General features: G+C 34.9%; 4 protein-coding genes and 1 non-coding gene across 5 annotated transcripts; 3 read left to right on the forward strand and 2 right to left on the reverse strand.

Moving 5' to 3' along the window:
• Nucleotides 1-5,868: 5,868 nt before the first annotated feature.
• LOC120218904 (auxin-responsive protein SAUR76-like) lies at nucleotides 5,869-6,247 on the forward strand. The gene has a single exon (XM_039215793.1). It carries the CDS (start codon nucleotides 5,870-5,872, stop codon nucleotides 6,245-6,247), a length of 378 nt encoding a protein of 125 aa, XP_039071724.1. The 5' UTR covers nucleotide 5,869.
• Nucleotides 6,248-6,368: 121 nt separating this feature from the next.
• On the reverse strand, nucleotides 6,369-6,974 carry LOC120218905 (protein SMALL AUXIN UP-REGULATED RNA 10-like). Its single transcript, XM_039215794.1, has 2 exons — nucleotides 6,795-6,974; nucleotides 6,369-6,716 (listed from the first exon to the last, which is right to left on the reverse strand). The coding sequence occupies exons 1-2, from the start codon at nucleotides 6,972-6,974 to the stop codon at nucleotides 6,369-6,371; spliced, it is 528 nt and encodes a 175-aa protein (XP_039071725.1).
• Nucleotides 6,975-8,021: 1,047 nt separating this feature from the next.
• On the forward strand, nucleotides 8,022-8,094 carry TRNAA-UGC. Its single transcript has one exon. It is a non-coding gene; the product is annotated as a tRNA-Ala (tRNA).
• A 75-nt stretch (nucleotides 8,095-8,169) lies between these two features.
• On the forward strand, nucleotides 8,170-11,608 carry LOC120218763 (2Fe-2S ferredoxin-like). The gene is made up of 8 exons (XM_039215660.1): nucleotides 8,170-8,355; nucleotides 8,578-8,659; nucleotides 8,892-8,959; nucleotides 9,809-9,924; nucleotides 10,543-10,649; nucleotides 10,902-10,951; nucleotides 11,053-11,135; nucleotides 11,223-11,608. The coding sequence occupies exons 2-8, from the start codon at nucleotides 8,602-8,604 to the stop codon at nucleotides 11,335-11,337; spliced, it is 597 nt and encodes a 198-aa protein (XP_039071591.1). The 5' UTR covers nucleotides 8,170-8,355; nucleotides 8,578-8,601; the 3' UTR covers nucleotides 11,338-11,608.
• Nucleotides 11,609-11,690: 82 nt separating this feature from the next.
• On the reverse strand, nucleotides 11,691-14,076 carry LOC120218761 (probable flavin-containing monooxygenase 1). The gene is made up of 5 exons (XM_039215659.1): nucleotides 13,600-14,076; nucleotides 13,232-13,472; nucleotides 12,565-12,743; nucleotides 12,124-12,476; nucleotides 11,691-12,053 (listed from the first exon to the last, which is right to left on the reverse strand). The coding sequence occupies exons 1-5, from the start codon at nucleotides 14,062-14,064 to the stop codon at nucleotides 11,711-11,713; spliced, it is 1,581 nt and encodes a 526-aa protein (XP_039071590.1). The 5' UTR covers nucleotides 14,065-14,076; the 3' UTR covers nucleotides 11,691-11,710.
• Nucleotides 14,077-16,936: the final 2,860 nt, after the last annotated feature.

Genomic DNA, 16,936 nt, shown 5'->3' on the forward strand with positions numbered 1-16,936 from the left:
AAACAAACACAAGTTAAACCACATACACCAAAGCTCACAGTCAGCTAGCAAACATAAGAAAATTGTATATGGTCAAAAAGATAAAAACCACATCTGTATACCGGCTAGCTCTCTCATTTTTCTATCTTCACACCATGGCAAACAAGTAGATAGCATATTCAACATTGAATGTAAAATGCTCGATACTCCATGAAAAAAAGATGAAGAAATAAATCATAATGTCGCGCGTCCTACATATGTTGAAAGCTAAATTCTCGAATCAACAGTTTTGGGTGCAACACTTGGGTAAAATCCAAATTCAATATCTCCATAATTTATCTGCATTACAACGAATAATTCTTCTACTGTCATCAACAACAAGAAAATCCTACTTATTATATAATTCACAGTATATAAAACACAAGTGATGAAAAAAATGACCCAATTCATACAAACGAAAAGGGAAAGAAAGAAAATATTGAAATTAGTAAAGTTAAGATACATATAGGGGAAAATGAAGTGAAAAGGAAAAAAAGAAAGAACCTGGAAAACAAAACGAGGAGAGCTTAGTTGGGGGTTCTTCAGAAAAGCACTGACACTAACAATTACAAACACTAAACATAGCCAATAAAAGATCTTCATCTCTTCTTCTCTCTTAGTTTTAGATTCTTGGCGCTTGATCTAAATTTCTGTTTTTCAACTCCAAAAATGTATATGCCTAAAAGCGTAAAAACCATTTTAAAAAGATCCAGAACATTTTAAAAAGAAATGAAATTCATTAAATAAGTGAGTGAGAAGAAATGGGTAAAAACCAGATTGGAGGAAATGGGCAAAATCTCATCTTCTCCTCTTGGGTCAATTGTATCGAATAACCCATTTATCGATAAATGAAGATATATTTGTTGAATTTGACAATAAGAGATGAAATTTTGCATGCGAGAAAATGTCAGCATATAGTAACATAAAACAAAAAAAACCATAAAATTTGAAGTAAAATTTATAATCACTAGAAAAATGAGAAGCCCTAGCAATAACAACAAACAAAAACACTGAAAGAACCGGTCGATTTTCCTCCAAAGTTTAAACTGAACATATCGAAGTTACGTGAAATCAAATAAATTAAGAACGAATTTAGGGTCACGAAATGATTTAAAAAGAGTGCAAGAAAAGGAAATACAGAAACCTAAGTTTTCTAGAGTAAAAAAGAAACATAGAGAAAGTTCGAGCAACAGAACGAACTAATCGTGCCACCTCGGCCGCCGAGGGAGATGTTGAATAGATGGTCGTCTGTCATAGCGGTCGTCCCTCTTCCTCTTTTCCCTCTCCCTCCACCACCTCCTCTTTCAATAACTTCAGAATGAAAAAATAAGTGAAGTGAGAAAAATGAAAAATGGTTAAAGGGGTGTGGGATTTAAAATTTGTAAACTTGCGACGTTTATCCTAAAAATGCCACAAAAGTACAGTATTTAGCGGCGTTTGTATAAAAGCGCCATAAAAATACTAGTCTATAGCGGCGTTTGTTCAAAAAATACCACTAAAGAACAGTACTTTAGCGGCGTTTGTTCAAAAACACCACTAAAGTACAGTATTTTAGCGGCATTTGTATAAAAACGCCACAAAAGTACTAGTCTATAGCGGTGTTTTTCAAAAAACGCCACTAAAGTACATTCTTTAACGGCGTTTGTATAAAAACGCCACTAAAATACTAATCTATAGCGGCGCTTGTTTTGAAAACGCCACTAAATAATATACTTTGGCGACGTTTGTATGAAAATGCCACTAAAGTACAGTCTTTAGCGGCGTTTGTATAAAAACGCCACTAAAGTACTAGTATTTAACGACGTTTGTTCTAGAAATGCCGTTATAGACCCATTTTGTTGTAGTGAAGATTGGCTGTTAGGATCTGAAGAAATCGTAAACTTGTCTTGCAAGATGATACATTGGGGTTGTTCGAAGAAATTTTGTGACTTTTAGAGCACTATTTGAAGGATAAATTCTAAATGTGAAAGTAATAAATATAATCTACTTATTGTAAAGAAGTAGCCTATTACAAGTTAAAAGGGCCATAATTTTTTTGGGATAATTTTAATTTTTATTACTCAAGATGCATAATTCTGCTATATAAAATCTCCCATCAATGGGATAAAAGGCAACCTACTACAACAAAAGTGTGTGGTCAACACCCCAACGATTACAAAGGTAAATATTGAGACTATCTAATCTATTTATATTCATTCCTCTTAATTGAATACCTACAATCTCCTTAATTGAACTTATAATTTCTTTCTCACTTCTTGTGCTTCCTCGGTACAATCTTCTATTTCTTTCCTCCCATAAAGAATAGATTAATGCGCACCAAGCAAGTTTCAAAATAGTAGTGAGGAGGGATTTACCTTTCCAAGCACCACTGGCCCAGTCTAACATGCTCACCCATGGTAATGAAGGAATGCTTAAGCCGGAGAGATCAGAATAGCCTTCCATAAGGAAACTTCCAGAGAGCACTCACTAAACAGGTGGTCCATAGTCTCTGTAGCTTCATTGCAAATTATACATGAATCATCGGTTACAATTCCTAATCTTAGGAGTCTCTCTCTAGTTGGGATTCTATCTAGAACAACCATCCATGTAATCATGCAATGTTTGGGAACGTGTAGAGGAAACCATATCAATTTGTGCCATGTGACTTTATCTCCTCTTATCCGTATTTCTTTCAATAAATCTTTTGTCTTCGTAGCTCCTGTGGATAAAACGGGGATTATAATTGCCCTTAGTTTAAGTAAGCGTCTGATACACCAGCTAGAATTTGTTATAACTTCCACTAACATAAAGTATGTATCTTTGATAACGTAGCTTTTGATCCAAGCTACCCACAATGATCCCTTTCTTGCAAGGATATTCCTGATAAGTTGTACCATACATGCTATGTTCCATGTTTTAATATCTTTTAAGCCGAGTCCTCCCTCAGATTTTGCTAAGCAGATCTTCTTCTAGCTAACTCTGGCTTCAGAGGCGGCCTTATCAGTACATTTTCAGAAAAATCTAGAGCAAAGTTGTTTAATCTTGTTAATAATAGTATGAGGTAGAATTAACTGTCTACATCGGTAGTTTGCAATACTGAAAATGACAGCTTTGATAAGTTCTAATCTGCCGGCGTAGCTCAAGTGCTTTCCCGACCAGTGGTGAAGTTTTGATTTGATCTTTTCAATAAGAACCACACAGTCTTTTTCAGTGAATTTCCTTGTGACTAAAGGAACCCCTAAGTATCTCATTGGAAAGCAGCCTTGTTTGAATCTCGTGGAATGTAAAATATGCTCAAGATTTCTGAAAATGATTCCAGCAGTATAAAGTTTACATTTGGCATAATTAAGTTTTAGCCCAGACATTTCATAGAATTGGTCCAAGATACTAATGACTCCATAAACATATTCAATATTTCCCTTACAGAATATTAGTAGGTCAACTGCAAAAGAAAGGTGAGTGAGGTCGATCTGCTTACATTTAGGATGGTATCCGAACAAGTCTTTCACAACTGCCAAATTAAGGAGAGAATATAGCATATTAATTGCAAGAAAAAATAAGATAGGAGATAGAGGGTCACCTTGTCTTATTCCCCTTGCACCTTGGAAGAAGCCAATCAAGCTTTCATTGAAAGAGATGGAGTATCTAGCTTCTTTAAAGCAGGATTCAATCCAACCAATGAAAGTATTAGAAAGCTGTAAAGCCTTAAGCATAGCAGAAATGAAACCCCAGTGTAAAGTGTCAAAAGCCTTGTGTAAGTCAATTTTTAAAGCACATCTAGGAGAGATAACTTTCATTCCATAACCTCTCACCAGTTCTTGAGCAAGGAGGGTGTTATCAACAATATTTCTACCTTTTACAAAAGCTGATTGGTTGAGAGAAATTATCCATGGAAGAAGTGGAGTTAACCTTTTGACTAAGATCTTTGTAATTGTCTTGTAAACGACATAGCAATATGAAATTGGCCGAAAGTCTCTTACCCAGTTGGGATTGGGAAACTTTGGAACCAAAACAATGGTAGTAGCATTGAAAGATGGAAGGATGAAAGTCTCTTGAAAGAAGCATTTACTACATCTTTTCCAACCACTGACCAGGACATTTTGAAAAAGTATGGTGTGAATCCATCAGGACCAGGTGATTTGTCATTTCATTGGTTGAAATTTTCTTCTTGGATCTCTTCACTAGTTACTTCCTTAATAAGGTTGGAAGAAACGTCTAAAGGCAAATTAAATTGCATTAGATCTTTCAAAAGATTAGGCTCGATGTTTTTAACCCCAGAATTCGCAGTTCCTAAAAGACTTGAGTAAAATTTAGTTACTTCAGAAGTCATTTCATCAAAGGATTCAAGCCTTTTGCCTTGGTCATTAACAAGAATTCGCATGGTGTCTCTTTTGTTTTTACCTGCAATAATAGAATGGAAGAATTTAGTGCATTTGTCGCCCTCTTTTAACCATTGCACGTTGACTTTTTGTTTTAAGTACATGAACTTTGCTTCTTCAAGGGATAAAAGCTCATTCTGCAACTTCAACTCTTTTTCAATAGTGTCTTCTCCTCTTAGAGTAGATAGTTGATGTTGTTCAAGCTCGCTTTTCTTTTGACGCACTCGAGCAGAAATATCACTGTAACATTCTTTGTTTATGATTTTGAGGCATGATTTTAGACGCTTAATCTTAAGGAAAAAACCTTCATCGGGTTTCCTTGAATATGTGGTTGCCATGACTGTCGAATTGCATTTAAGAAATTAGGATGAAGAGTCCAGAAGTTGAAGAATTTGAATGGTTTTGGTCGATTTGCTTAAGCCTCTCCATGTGGGGTTGACACACATTTTGCAATATGATTTTCTAGTGAAGATAGGCTCACCAGCAGTGGTTTTGATGGTTGCTCTAGGATGATTTTGCAAACTTAAATAAACTTAGTGCTCCAATTCTAAACAAACAAAATTTTTTAAAACAATTATAATTTTAATAAAAAAATATAATCAATTATATATCTATTAAAATTTATATTAAATAATAATAATGGATTAATTATTAATAAGTTATTATATTATTTCATATTTATTTAATAAATATATTTTAATTAGTGTTGTGCATCAATGCATTACATTAATAGTGTGTTTCGGTGCGATGTCCATTCTAAATTTTTCCTAATTTTATAAATTAAGAACCTACACGTGAGTCCAAGCGATGTGGCCACATTTCAATGAATTTACGATTTCACCCTTCTATATCTCCTTTATAAAATAACGAACTTTCGTCCTTATCTCGCAATCAGTTATTTGGGCAAATTTTTACGACAATGGTTTGAAAAAAAATTGATCGAATAATGATGAAACGTAATTATTTGTTCGAATGATACATTTGTTACATGAACTCAATATGATGCATGAACCCAGTGCGTCTACGAATATAATACTACGGAGATATCATGGCTGAAATGCGTCTCTCCCTTTTATCTTTGTTTTGACCAGGTTGAGAAAAAAAAAAGTAAAAAAAATGCATTACAGGCCTCCATAATCAGTCTAGTTGACTAGTTGAAATTGGATATGCTTTTCTCCTTCCCTATATTGCATCATGACGTCGGCCTCTATAGTCATTCTATATTTACTTATAAAAGGCGAATACGCATTATAGGCCTAATGTCTCCTCACATTTCAATCGAAGAACATTGGGGTCCTTGTGTCTCAAGGTGGTTCTGTAGTAAATGTGTTATTCGAGTAAATAATTCTGATTCATCATCATTCGAGTAATATTTTTCTCAGAACATTATTGTAAAAAGTTTGCCCGGTTATTTCTTCTCAATTCGGCCTTTGCAGTCAAAATCTTCCCAAATTTATTGCAAAATCCTTAAACCTTCCTAAGAAGAAAAGGCAATGATGAAAGGCAGCGACAAGCTAATGAAGCTTAAGTCTCTTCTCAAGAAACTAAACTCATTCAACAACAAGCAAAGCCGCCCTACATCAAGCTCGGTAGCGGCGGCTTCCGATATTGACAAGGAATCATCGGCAAATCTCCAGCCTGTCTACGTGGGAAAATCCCGAAGGCAGTACCTTATTAGCCCTGACATTATCAAAAGCCCTTTGTTCCCTGAGCTCGCGGGGCGGTCGACTGGCAAAAACGACACCATCATCATTGTGTCATGCAAGGTTGTCTTGTTTGAACACTTGATTTGGATGCTCGAAAATGCCGATCCTCAGGCCGTGATCTTGGAGAAACTTGTCGAGTTTTACGCTAATGGAGACCAAACGTAACATTCTTGTGTACATTTTGTAATGAAAATATTGTACATCATCGTTGTTCGATGTCATATTTTTTTCTTATGTAATATAAGTTATAAATCTTAATCCCAAACATAAAATTATATAAAAACTATTATAATAAGGAATGGTTTGATAATAATGGAGATAAATCAAGAGCTTGACCCAGAAGCAACATAAGATCGTCCAAGAACTTAAAATGCTCAAAGTTAAGTACGAATAAAGTAATTATCTCGGAAATTGGGTCTCCTCCGACATTGTGACCTTTAGGCTGGTTCTCGATGTAGCTGAGGAGATACTTGAAGGTCTCGATCTCACAAGGGAGAGTACGGCCACCATTGTGATCATATCCAAATTCTTCCTCGGCTTTTTCCAGCAGAATCTTGAAAACATGGTGGCTGAGGTAGCTGGTTGAGATGATGAACCTCCGAAGCTCCGGTCCGAAATAGACCGCCAAATACCCCTTGGGAACATCGGGCGCGGTTCAGAGTTTCAGAAACGTTCGTCGTCGGAATCGTAATTGTGTTATATTTGTTTGGACCTTGCGGATTGGTTGTGAGACATCCCCATGGTTTCCTTTTGAATTATGGGCGTTTGGTCTGGAGCCAAATGTGACAGTCTGCCACTTCTGAAGCATTCCTTTTAGTCCAACGATCTGCTTGATTCCGGTAAACTTGGCACCACCACTTTGCTGCACCATCGTTGAGTCTACAGGCGCCATAGTGAAAAGAGAAGAAACCCAATAACCAAAGCAAATGAATTAATCCCTTGAAAAGAGACGAATCCCAATAACTGAAGCAAATTAATCAAGACAATTTTTTTCACATAAATTTTTGTCATTATGCAAGAAAAAAAGAAGGAAAAGCTTGTTACCTTAATATGAGCGGGGAACCAGCAGAGAACCCATAGGAAGGAAAGCCATTGCGAAGGAGGAAATTAGGGAATGGTAAGCAAAGTAGTTCAGTGAGAGAAATCGAATGAGAAAATTACGACAAATGATTCCAAGAAAAACACCAAACGGTATACCGAAAAGAAATATAAATCTTAGTCACAGAAATTTCAAAGTTTTTGTTTGTTTGTTTTTTATTTTTGGGTTTTTGAACTATTACCGGTAAAAATCCGTCGTTTCATTGATTGTCGCATCCGAATTTTCTTTAGGTTAAGCGATTGTAACGAAGGTATGTACTTTTATTATCTTTTGGCTAAGATCCAATAAAATAAAATATATATTAACAAGAGACATAGATTTTTTTAATAAATTGGGAGGAATACAAAGTAATATATGTTCAATAACTCTTAATTATTTGACAATGAACGCTCGTATCCTTATACATGCGGTGTTCAAACTCAGGATATCAAGAAACAATAATTAATCTTTTAATTATTAAGGTAGTTTAATTCATATAAACATAGAGATTTTATCCTCTAACAATGTAATAATAGTTAATCTAAACATCACTTTTGAGATCAATATATTATAGACATTTAATTTTTATGTCTAAAATGATTCTTTACATTATTTGTTTATAAAAATTTGATGAGCTTTGAAATCTCAAATTAGCTAAGCCCTTCAAAAGAATCTTTATATTATAAATACATTAATCCAGGATGAATCTAGAGGATGTAGCTCAAATAGTAAAGTATTCGTTTTGCATGCGAGAGGCACGGGGTTTGATTCCCTGCATCTCCAGTTTTTATTTATTTTCTTTCGGTCATTTTTCTTTCACTATAAACTACAAATATATTATATTGTTGAAATCTTAATATGGGGGATGTAGCTCAAATGGTAGAGCGCTAGCTTTGCACGCGAGAGGCACTGGGTTCGATCCCCCGCATCTCCATCTTTTACTATTATTTTATTCTCCTTATTCATTCTCCATGACAGCGTCGTTTTTAGTTTTGCTGTGGATGTTTTGGTCTCGAATTCTCTCGTCTCTCCCTGCGGCGCATATTGTTTACTCAAAAGACCCGCCCTCGCCGTGGCGACCTATTCCCCTCGAACGCTTCAAAAGAAATTGGAACATTCGTAGTACAATTTAGAATCCTACTTTGATTCGCCCAAACCTGATTCAAATTTCCTCTGTTCATCTCTTTGCGGAAAGGTATGTTCTTTTTTCTTAAGCTCATTTCTTAATTGATTTTTCTTTGAACTTTCTGGGGATTTAAACCTATATTGATTAATTAGCAGCGTCTTAGCTGAATACCCAGTTGAACTTTGTCGCTTAAAGCTTCAAAAGCTAGTCCTTTCGGATATTTGTTATGATTGTTAACAGTTTGACGTTTCTTAAGTTCCCAAGCATACTTATGTTTTCTCCTTTAAACAGGGCTCTGTTTTACGACATCAAATTATGTTAATTTCTAGGCTTTCTAGAGTTGGATTTTGGATTGCCAAAGAACTATCGAGAGGTTTGTTACTGCTTTCAATTTGGGTTCATTTGTTACTGCTTGATTCTATGGAAATTGGCATTATAAATATTTAGAGCTTCTACTTAATAAAATTTTGAGACCCCCTTGTAGTTTCTAAGCAGGCAATTTTGCTTTAGTTAGAGTGGTATGTTTTGTGGGTTACTGATGCTTGATTTTAATGAAATGATTTTTCATATACTGAATTGACTCTAAATTGCATTCCTTTCCATAGGCGGATATACTTGTATCTCTAGAACAAGATTTAGACAAGGGCCCTGTCGACAATACCAGAATTCTCCGGTCAGTGGTTACTAATTTCGTTTATTTTTTCAAAAATATGCAAGAAATATTTTGACATGCCTTATCTAGATGTTTTGTCACTGAAAGCAGTCTAGGACACGAGTTAAAGTTCACTCTTGTATCAGTTATTATGGACAATGTTCAAAGTTAATCTAGTGATTATGATATGCTTGTCCCTGTTAATTATCTTGAATTATGGAGATACTTTTGTTACCCTATAGTGGATGCCTTATGACTTTTAGGACACGAAATACTTTGACTACACTAATTAGTGAGCTAATGGCAGGCCTTGCCCTCTTTTCTAATTAGGCTGATTCATATGAAGATAATCTTTAGGTTATATTTTTCGTTCATGACTTCAAGTAAATTGAGGTTTTAGATGAGCTAATTGGCAGCATTTCACAGATTGGTTTTCGTGTGAAAAGAGTGTTCTCTTATAATATCTACAGTATAAATAGTGTGGCAGTAATTTTGTTTAGTAATGAGATGGAATGATTTGATTAATTTTAGATAGTAACAATTTTGGGATTTATCAGAGGCGTAGGAATATAGAACCAAAACTTGGATTACAGTTGTGCGAAAAATATGGTAAGCATACTGAACATGTGAGGAAATCCAAATAGTAATAAGTTTTAGGTGACAGTACTTGCCAGAATACATTGACAAACCCGTGGTTGATATTGGTATAAAAATTGAAGAATGGTAGACAAATAGTTGGTATTGCACTTTACAGAATTGGGTAAGAAACAGATTTCAGTATTAGTTATTTATCTGAAGAAGATTTCACTTTTAGCGAATAATTTGTAGAGTTTTCCCACAATCTTTTACTCCTTCAATTTTTTTGGATAGCTTGACTTACTGCCAGAAACTAGCGCTTTTCAAGGGGGCATATTTCTGAAGCATCGGGATTTTTGTACCTCAGCTTCCAACAATGCTTCTGAGGGAGGAGATGAACAGAAAGAAACGTAAGTTTCTATAATAAAATTGTATTAGCATGGTACCTACGGCTGCTTCATGAAGTTGTGTATTTTTTGTAGTTCTTGTCTTCCTGTGTTGGTGAATTATTTAGATTGTGCAGATGAAAACCACGGACTTAATTTTGATTTACTAGTTCTTGGAGAGATGATGTAACTTCAATTCAGTTTGAGTTATTCTATGCTGACACCACCTAGGAAAAGCATTTCCTTGTCAGGAAGGACTTCATATTTTGTTTAGACAAATTTTAGCATGCTTCAAAGCAAACTTGAACCTTCAGGGTCCGTTAATTCTCATCTGATATGGGAGTAGGGTGGCATCCAGAGCACCAGAACCCCTCAATACAAGGACTTTTCTCTAAGTATGCAAGCGTCTTTGACCAGAATTTGTGTATTTTTCTGCTCTATTGTCCATCTCTTCGCAATCGGGCTCTTAAACTTTTAGTTGGTGGAGGATTCAGATTGCAATTCATTCATCGACATTGAAAGTCTGGAGTTTGATAGCACCACAACATTGTTCTTTAAACACTTAATGGTTCTATAAGCATTTTAATCTATAATTGTGTTTTTTCCTCCATTTTACTTGAATTAAATTATCTTATTTTTCAGGATATCTGTCACATTTGTTTCAAAGGATGGAGAAGAAATCCCCATTCAAGTGCCTGTTGGAATGTCGATGTTGGAAGCAGCTCATCAAAATGATATAGAGCTTGAAGGCAAGGCTTATGATCTATCCTTGATCCATTACTTTTGTAGCGTTCCTTGGACCTATTTGTTGTCTTCTTCGAGTAATTCGTTTTACTGAAATCCTTTTATAATGACGTGTCTGTCTTGAAACACATTTTGTTCACACGAAGGATGTATTACCAATTGAAGTATAGCATAGTGTGATTTTAAATCTCCTTCTTTTGTGATATAAAGTAACATGTTTTGGTAAAAATTAATGTATGCTTGTGGTGTTGTTTCAGGAGCATGTGAGGGTTCACTTGCCTGTTCAACATGCCACGTCATAGTGACGGTATGCTAATCAAACACTTAACATGTCGATTGATTCATGTTTATTCATAATATTCTTTCAACCTAACTATTAAGGACTAACTATTGAAGCTTTTTTGCTAGGATACGGAGTACTATAATAAATTAGAAGATCCAAGTGATGAAGAGAATGACATGTTGGACCTGGCCTTTGCGCTTACAGAAACGTGAGTTAGTTCACCTAGAATATATGTGTGCGCGCACGTGTGTTGAAGTTTAATCTAAATGGATTGTCATGTTCTTGTACTTTTCAGGTCCCGACTGGGATGTCAAATAATTGCAAGGCCTGAACTTGATGGAATTCGTTTAGCAATCCCTGCTGCCACTCGAAACTTTGCTGTTGATGGATATGTTCCAAAACCACATTAGACAAGATACAGCGCGGGTTAAATGAGTTTAGACAATGCGGCCGTTCAGTTTTGTAGCTTCTCACTTGTATTGGATAACAAAAATCTACTGCCCTTCCTAATAATTCCTGTGTGCACTGATTCTATACATCAAATGATGTTAATAACGCTCTTCTTTGTTTCATTTATTTTATTTCCCCCCTTTCAACTGATATGAAAAACACAGGAAACCCCTAAAAGTCCTTTTTAAGGACACTGAAATTGAATGACTCTCTATGATGAATTGATGCTTACTTCATTTTTTAACATTTATTATTTCCTCTCCAGCATCAGCTGATTCTTTTCTGAGATGCGCATTAATTTTTTTTAAAAAAAGAATAGACTGTGTGATCATTTTAGTTTTTGTGACTATAATCCTGACTGCCATAAGGGCTAAACGCTTCTGCAAACCAGCTTCTCTTCCTCCAAGAATTCCATCCCATTTCTTCACATATTTCATCACTGTGATTGATGCTAAACGTCGAAATGCAGTGCCTCTTGTAGAACCTGGTTGTCCTCCTCGACACCTCCATCTCCTTGAATATCTGTTCCAGCATATTTTCGGCACTCGGGAGCTTAAACTTTTCGTCTACATATCGAGCAAGCCAGATGCTAAGCAGCTCCGATGTGTGAAGGTTTGCAACACTTTCGATATAACCCACGAACGCCATGTTCGGTATCAATGGGTGGATCGTGCCCCTGCCGAAAACACAAATTAGTCTTCTGAAAATCTTATAGATAACTCCCAAACTAAGTGTTGGTTTTTTACCTATACAGGGGCATGATCCCAGAAGGATGATACTCGATTAAACTACGGAATGGGTCTGGTAAAATACTTTTGAGTTTCTTCTTTCCGTCATAACCAGTTGCGAGAATGACAACGTCAGCCTTCGTTTTGGTATTGTCATCGAATTGAATTCCTTCTTTCCAGAACCACCAGTTTGATGATTTCTTGAAAACAATTTTTCCCTTATCAGCCTCGGTGAAGAAATTTTCAGGCATGATGGCCATCTGACATGATGCGTAATCTTCTTCAAATGGGTGCTGTGGTTTCAATCCATACTTTTGTAATGGAAGTTTCCAAAGCAAGTAGGACTCGATGAACTTCGAAACCCCTCGCCTCTGTCCCCCCCCCCCCCAAAAAAAAAAAGCATCAGTTTGTATATGTATTTGTGTTTAAAGGCCTTTGAGTCGAGAAATGTTGACTTACCAAGGGCGAGAACAAGTAGCAGAGCAGGGTCCTGAGAATGCCTTGGTTAGGCCTTTCATGGAGGAACTGAGAAGATCTTGTTGAATAGAACAAGAAGAAAGGCAAACCCCACACCCAATAATGTGGAACAGTCCAGTGAAGTGTCCTTACTACCATGGTGCATGCTTGCCCTTCTGGCCCTTTAAGTCGTCATTTGGAATAGAAATTAGCACCATAGTTGATTAATATTTCATTATGTATACATATTTGTCAAATGAAATAACTTGACAATATAGGAAAAATTGATTGAGACGGATTTACATGTCATTTTCATTAAAAGTTTTCTTAATATGTCCCACTCGGATCGTCAAACTCTTAAATCCCATATTGGAATTCCAATGCTATGTTTCAGAAACGTTGAAAAGGTGCTAATAAAAAAAGTCCGAAATCTACCGCAAAAAATCAAACTGTACGTGGTTGGTCATGCGTTTGACCTTTTAATTTTAACCCAAAATCCATGCAAATTTCGACCTTCCTAACGTGGAAAATCATGGGCTCATTTCCCTTACCTGCCCCCATATAACACTGGAGCAAAATTTACACGTATGACAAAACACAACTACTGTTATGTCTCTACACTAGAGAATCAATTGCCGATGAGAAAACTTGGTTTCATTGTATCACTTACCTTGATTTGCTTCTGCACATTCAACAGCTAGATCAATGGCGGACTTTTTGTAGCCAATGACTGCAACTTTTTTCCCTTTGAGTAGTTGAGTAGCAGCATCCTTGTCCAGCTTGCAGTAATCCAGGGAATGAAGGACCTTGCCTTGGAACACTTCAGGACCTTTGTTGTTTGGGAAATTTGGACTTTTGGGTATATCCCCGTATTTTCCAATGCAAACAACCACAAACTCAAAGGCATACCACTGCAAGGGTCAACAATAAGAATTAAGCATGTTCATCAGACTGTCCAAAATATGGATATAATAACATATTTTTGACACGTCATAAACCCTTTTTAGTTTGTTGGATAATTGATTTAAAGCAACAAACCTGAAGGATTTGTGAATCGTTAGTTTGCACAGCAACCTGCCAAACAGGGTGGCCCAGCAATGGACTCACATAGCCCCCAGGATTTCCAGCAAGCTCGATTGATTCCCGGTGACCAACAAAACGGAGCTCCATCACCTTTGAATTGAACTTGACAAACTTCAACACATCAAAGTGTTTAGCATATGATTCCAAGTAATCCACAATCTCAACATGAGTGGGAAAACTTGGATCATCTCTATTAGGCCATGGGAAATCCGAAAACTCATAATCCTTGTGAGCCGATTGTAGTTTCGTGGAGTTATAAGCACAGGTTTTCCACACCCCGCCTACAGAATCCGTGGCCTCGAAAACAACCGGGTTATGGTGAGATAGGTGTTTAGTAGCAGCGATGCCACTAACACCGGCTCCAATGATGGCAATCTTGGAGACGATCAAAGGAGGGTTCTGGTGCTGAACATCAGCCATTGAGAATTTTGGTGTTTTTGAGAGAAAGATGAGGCTAGAAATTATGGACAGGGTTTTGAGAATTGATGCTTTGAAGATGATGAAAGCTTTGAGAATTTGCATGTTATATATAGTTGCATGGAGCGGGAGAGGCCATTGTCAAAAGCACGTGAATTGAAGTAAGAACTGGGCATAGAGAGAAAGGCAGACCCATACTTCCTTCTTCATATATAATATTATTACAGTTGCAAATGCGAAATTGGACCGTTAGTGAAGGGAACTTTCGCTAAATACATGATTTGATTGTTTAAGTGACTGGTTTAACATAGAACTTTCGCTTATATTTTTAATTCGTTCATACTTTCGCTTAATTAAACAATTAATAGTGTAATACTATAGTTTTAGAGATTTCTTTTACAATTCGTAGTGTAATCCTATAGTTTTGGGGAGGGTGACGAATAATAGTGTAATGTTATAGTTTTCGAGAAAATATTAATAATTAACAGTGTAACACTATAGTTTAGGGGGAAATTGAATTAATTGATTCATATCGAATCTTATAAAGATTTATTACGAAAATATTTGTTTTGTTAAACCACCGTTATTCAGTCTAATTGATCGACTATTTTAGATTGAGTTTTACAAAGGTAGATTATGGGACAACAGACATCTCTTTCAACTCAATTTACTTCATTCGCAAACTTAAAGATCTGCCAACGAATAATGGATAAATAAACTTTGAATCCTCCCAGCAAATTTTTAATTCAATTTTTTTTCATTCGTAACAAAATGTGAATCTTTAACTTTTGTCTAAAAGATCTACCAACAAATAATGAATATATAAACTTTTATGTTATTACAATTTGAAGATTCTATTAATCCTTACAACTTTTCAAGAGTCAAATTAAGACCCATTACAAGTATATATATATATTTGAATAATCAAATTATTATAGTAATTAAGTTGATATAGAAAATGATAATTCTTCCCATAAATGACGTTAATAAAAACTCAACAACTTTTTGTTAACATTTTTTTTGCATCATTTTTGAATTAATACTAAACCCCAATTTGCTTATGTGGATAATTAAACCCAAAAGAAAAAAAAAAACGTAAGTATTATATATTGTTATTTAGTAGTAGTTAGAGTCATACACTCCTCTTAGATAACATTCTCAATTTCCTGGAAATTCCAGTTTTCTTGCAGAAATCAGCAATTTTTGTCGGAAATCAAACCAAGCTAGTGAAGATCACATCATATACGAATCTAAGACATATATTTATTTATCTTAAAATGGTTTGACAATGTGCATGAGAGCCTTGAGCTGCAAATCAACACAATTGAAAAGTGATGGAAATTCAGAGGAAGCTTGTGGGAATGTTAATTTTACACATTTGGCAGCGGTGGTGTCAAAAATGTTGAAAAGTAGACATTTCTGGAAATTTTTGTCAAATGAACCCATTCCTTTTCTTCTACCGAAAGCTGTTGTGCTTTGTTGGTTCAAAGTTTCGGACTTTTCTCAGTCCTTGGTAAGAAGAGAATATGAAGGTTATGTTTGGTTCAAAGTTCCGACTCTTATACCAATCTTATTACACTTTGCCAAATTAAGTAGTTTGAACAAAAAAGGATTAATTCAATAGACCTGATTTTGTATTTCTAGAAAGACACAAGGGAGAAAAAATTATGATTTGAAATTAAGTAGAGTTCATCAAGTTAGAAAGATAGATGATACGAGATTTATTGTAATTACAATCTTAATTACTTTACATATATGTACGATATTTTTAAAAGATAAATGAACATTGTTGGTATAGTTTTGTCGGACTTTTATAAACACTTGTAATATAAAATGTACAAGTATAAATAAATAATATTTAATTTGATCGGATTAATTAACTCGAAATTTTTTGTTCAGATAAAAAATTTATTTTATATTATCTTAATCTAAAAGACGTTTTAACCCCTGTCAAATTTATTGTTAGTTACAATAAATATAAGACTTTCCCATACTAAAATGATATAACGAATCTAATGAATATGACTTATTGTATTTTAAACTATGCTATAACATTTAATAAATTTCGTTTCATAGATTTAATATCTTTTAGATTGTTACGGAAAAATATTATTTACTTTCTTTTAAAGTAAAAAATATTTTTCTTGCTCCACTCTTTTTTATATTTTTGCGTGATCGGAGGCGACATTAGATTTAGTGTAGATTGTCGACCGTCGATGCTTCTTATTTTTCATTTATTTTCTTATATTAAATATTTATTTTTCTTATAATTTTTAGTTTTAATTATTTCAGTCTTTATGGCACGTTTTCTCTGCCTTTATGGCACGTTCTCATCTACTTTTTGGCACGCTTTTGGTCGTTTATATATATATATTCTCGGTGTTAGATTTAACGATGCACTGACTGATCAAGATGACACTCATTTATTATCCTGATGATCTTCCCTGCTTTGGACTCTCGGATTGGATTAGGATATGTGGTTACATTCGTCAATAGTTTCTCACGTCGCTCGACTCTGATATGCGATTTGTCGGTGGTCTTTCAATAGTTTTCATCTTTGTATAATCTGAAGTGGCTAGTTTTTTGTATTAATGGTTATAAGAAAATATCCTAATTATGTGTTTAGTTTACGGTTATATTGAAAATAATCATTGTAATTTTTAGGTGTTTTTCTTTTTATAAAATTAGCGCCTCTATTAAAAAAAAGTAAGAAATATTTTTTCACTTTTAAAGTATATGAACTCAAGGATAGACCGAGCAGCGGTTAGAATTTGGAGGTAGCGAACTTCATAAAAAATTTAAAATATAGTATATTTTAATTTTTTTTCTTTATATTTTTTTATTGATAATTTATTTTCATTCCTAGAATTTTATA

This window comes from Hibiscus syriacus, unplaced genomic scaffold (assembly GCF_006381635.1).
Source record: "Hibiscus syriacus cultivar Baekdansim isolate YM2019G1 unplaced genomic scaffold, ASM638163v2 tig00110201_pilon, whole genome shotgun sequence".
Classification (NCBI taxonomy): domain Eukaryota; kingdom Viridiplantae; phylum Streptophyta; class Magnoliopsida; order Malvales; family Malvaceae; genus Hibiscus; species Hibiscus syriacus.

Bases quoted from the DNA above. Each gene is read 5' to 3' on its own strand.
- LOC120218761 (XM_039215659.1), bottom strand. From the start codon at position 14,064: ATGGCTGATGTTCAGCACCAGAACCCTCCTTTGATCGTCTCCAAGATT. The intron at 13,473-13,599 runs GTTTGTTGCTTT...TGACCCTTGCAG, and splicing joins ACGATTCACAAATCCTTCAG to TGGTATGCCTTTGAGTTTGT. The intron at 12,054-12,123 runs GTAAAAAACCAA...TGTTTTCGGCAG, and splicing joins GGGATCATGCCCCTGTATAG to GGGCACGATCCACCCATTGA.
- LOC120218905 (XM_039215794.1), bottom strand. From the start codon at position 6,974: ATGGCGCCTGTAGACTCAACGATGGTGCAGCAAAGTGGTGGTGCCAAG. The intron at 6,717-6,794 runs GTCCAAACAAAT...GATGTTCCCAAG, and splicing joins TCTCACAACCAATCCGCAAG to GGGTATTTGGCGGTCTATTT.
- LOC120218904 (XM_039215793.1), top strand. From the start codon at position 5,870: ATGATGAAAGGCAGCGACAAGCTAATGAAGCTTAAGTCTCTTCTCAAG.
- LOC120218763 (XM_039215660.1), top strand. From the start codon at position 8,602: ATGTTAATTTCTAGGCTTTCTAGAGTTGGATTTTGGATTGCCAAAGAA. The intron at 8,960-9,808 runs GTCAGTGGTTAC...TTTTTTGGATAG, and splicing joins GACAATACCAGAATTCTCCG to CTTGACTTACTGCCAGAAAC. The intron at 10,952-11,052 runs GTATGCTAATCA...CTTTTTTGCTAG, and splicing joins CATGCCACGTCATAGTGACG to GATACGGAGTACTATAATAA.